General features: G+C 42.6%; 1 protein-coding gene across 1 annotated transcript; it reads right to left on the bottom strand.

Moving 5' to 3' along the window:
• Positions 1–255: 255 nt before the first annotated feature.
• Positions 256–1,182, bottom strand: LOC122518640. The gene has a single exon (XM_043637687.1). It carries the CDS (start codon positions 1,180–1,182, stop codon positions 256–258), a length of 927 nt encoding a protein of 308 aa, XP_043493622.1.
• Between the last annotated feature and the right edge of the window lie 1,294 nt (positions 1,183–2,476).

Genomic DNA, 2,476 nt, shown 5'->3' with positions numbered 1-2,476 from the left:
TTATGCTGGAACAGAAAATCTACTCCGATGATCGGTTGCGATACGTCGGCAACGATAAAGATCCATGGGAACGATCTGCGAAGTCCCAGGTCAGCGTTGATGAGGGTTGTCCCGTAAGTGTTGATCGTCAAGCTATTTGCCTCGTACAGCTTGTAACTCGCAGGCTGAATACGCTTGCCGTGTGCACAATGTCTAGGAACTATTGACAGGTCAGCTCCCGTGTCGATGAGATATCGCGAGCCACTAACCTTATCTTTAATTATGAGGAGATACCTCTTTCCGCCGTCCGCTTCCGCCAGTATCCGAGACAGTGCGGTTAGTTTCCCGCGTTGCCGTCGCTGCGGTCGACGTTGAAACTGCTGTTGGGGCGACGGAATCGCGGTTCTGAACCCAGGTGCACGGCTGCCGGCATTTTCTGGCCTGCGTTTGGAATCGCGAATGGTAATAGCATAGGCCGTTGTTCACCTTGACGCTGCTACCGCGGTTGCGGCTACGGCTGCGGCTTCGGTCGCGCCGGGGACGTAATTTGCTCAACTCCAGCGACAGATTTTTTACCATATCCCGTAGCTCCGCCAGCTCGACGTCCGCGATAGTATGGCGCGTCTCCCTGGCAGGTGTCGACGTAACAGCGGCGACGTCGGCCTTGGACACCTCCAGAATTTTATCCGCCTGCAAAGCTAGCTTTGTTAAGTCTGTCACCTCGCTTATGGCCAATATGCTCCTTATACAGTCGGGGAGTTGCTCCATGAATAAAGTCCGCAGGATATTGTCTGTGCACTGGCCATTGGCTATGTTGCGTAGTCTCTGCAGAATGTTACTAGGTTTTGCATCGGTAGGCTGGCTGCTCCGAAGCAATTTCCGCAGCTTGGTCTCACTCGACTCGTCGAAGTCGCTGATGATACGTGCCTTGAGGGCATCGAACTTTCCCTCCTCAGGCGGTTCCACGAGGATATCTGATATGAAAGGTAAGATATCTTGATCCAAATGGACCACGAGATGCCGAAACTTCGTGGTGTCACTGGTGACGCGGGTGATGTGGAATGTTGCCTCCGCTTGAGCGAACCAGAGGACCGGGTTCTCCTTCCAAGAAGGTGGAAATTTCACGGCGCGTGCCGCATTGACCGTTACTTCGTCATCATCATTGGGAACTCGTTGATGTTGCCGTTGACCGGCCTGGTCCATATTGTCGTCCGCGGCGTCGTCTCTCGGATTCTAGTCGGGCACACGGATGGATCTCTGCGGCGAACGCCTTACAGGTGACATCAAGGTGCTTCTTGCTTCTCAGCAAAGTCGGTTGCCGGCTTGCAGGTCTTCGTCGGTCGTCGCTCCCTACGCGATTTTCGTACCCATTCGTGATCACGTCGGGTCACCAATTATGTAGCGGAAGGAACCAGGAACTTGAATTCTATTGGTTCAAACACTGATCGCCACTACTATTTTTATGTAACATTTATTTTATTCATAAACTATTACAAAACTAAAGAACGGATAACGAAAATGCGTTGTTGATCGAGCACGTGTAACTTCTTTATTCATTTTTTATTTATATTAACAAAAAAGAAAGTCTTTGTAACTATGGAAACATTAACGTTCCCATAGAAACGTTGTTAGCCGTGATAGAGTGCTAGTGCTAAAGTAGCTTGATCAAAGAATGAGCGATGAGGAGCGCAAAAAAGTTGGCATACGACCACCAGAACTAAGAAAAATGAAGATATACATTTAATTGCTAGCTATTTGCTAATTCGAAATCCATATGTTTTAAAATTTTTTATTAATTATTTAATTAGTTATTGATAATTAAATATTTTAAAATTTTTTTCTCAGTAAAGCAACGTAGTTGACCACAGCAGAAAAAAATGAATAAGTGCGCTAAAGTGCTAACAAAATGTTTATTTAAAATACATAACTTTTAACTTTATTACTTAATTATTTAATTAGTTATTAATTAAAAATCAAAAAACGTCATGAAGAGGTTATATGTTACGCGCATGCGCAACCACAAATTCAAGGTGCAAACGCACATTGAAAAAAATAAAAGTAAAGTTGGTAAACCGGCAGGGGATATATTTAAAGTTGATTAATACTTAAAGATATTTTAAATTACGAATTAAATCATTCTACTCTTCCGCAATAAAACTGGTAAACATGGTCAGAAATTGTTCGCTGCAATAAATTCTTCAACTTGCTCTGACATTTGACAGAACACACAAGCTTTATACTAAATATACAGAAACGTATCTAATAGGCCATTGTTACTTCAAAATAACAAAACTGTAGCATAAAAAAAAGTTACAAAATGATATTTGAATTGAATTTGTTTAAAATTTATTTAGCGACAATTATCGCTTAGATCAAAATTTATACCAATCAGTTATCAATGATACACGTGTTTATTTAACCTCATAACATTTTTGAGACCATTATAAAAAGCAATTAGTTAAGGTATGACAGCTTTTCTTAATTATTTTTAAAGACA

The sequence above is a fragment of the Polistes fuscatus genome, unplaced genomic scaffold (genome assembly GCF_010416935.1).
Source record: "Polistes fuscatus isolate 324 unplaced genomic scaffold, CU_Pfus_HIC Scaffold25, whole genome shotgun sequence".
Lineage (NCBI taxonomy): Eukaryota > Metazoa > Arthropoda > Insecta > Hymenoptera > Vespidae > Polistes > Polistes fuscatus.
The sequence above is the reverse complement of the archived record's forward strand: the minus strand, read 5'-3'. Positions and strand labels throughout refer to the sequence as shown.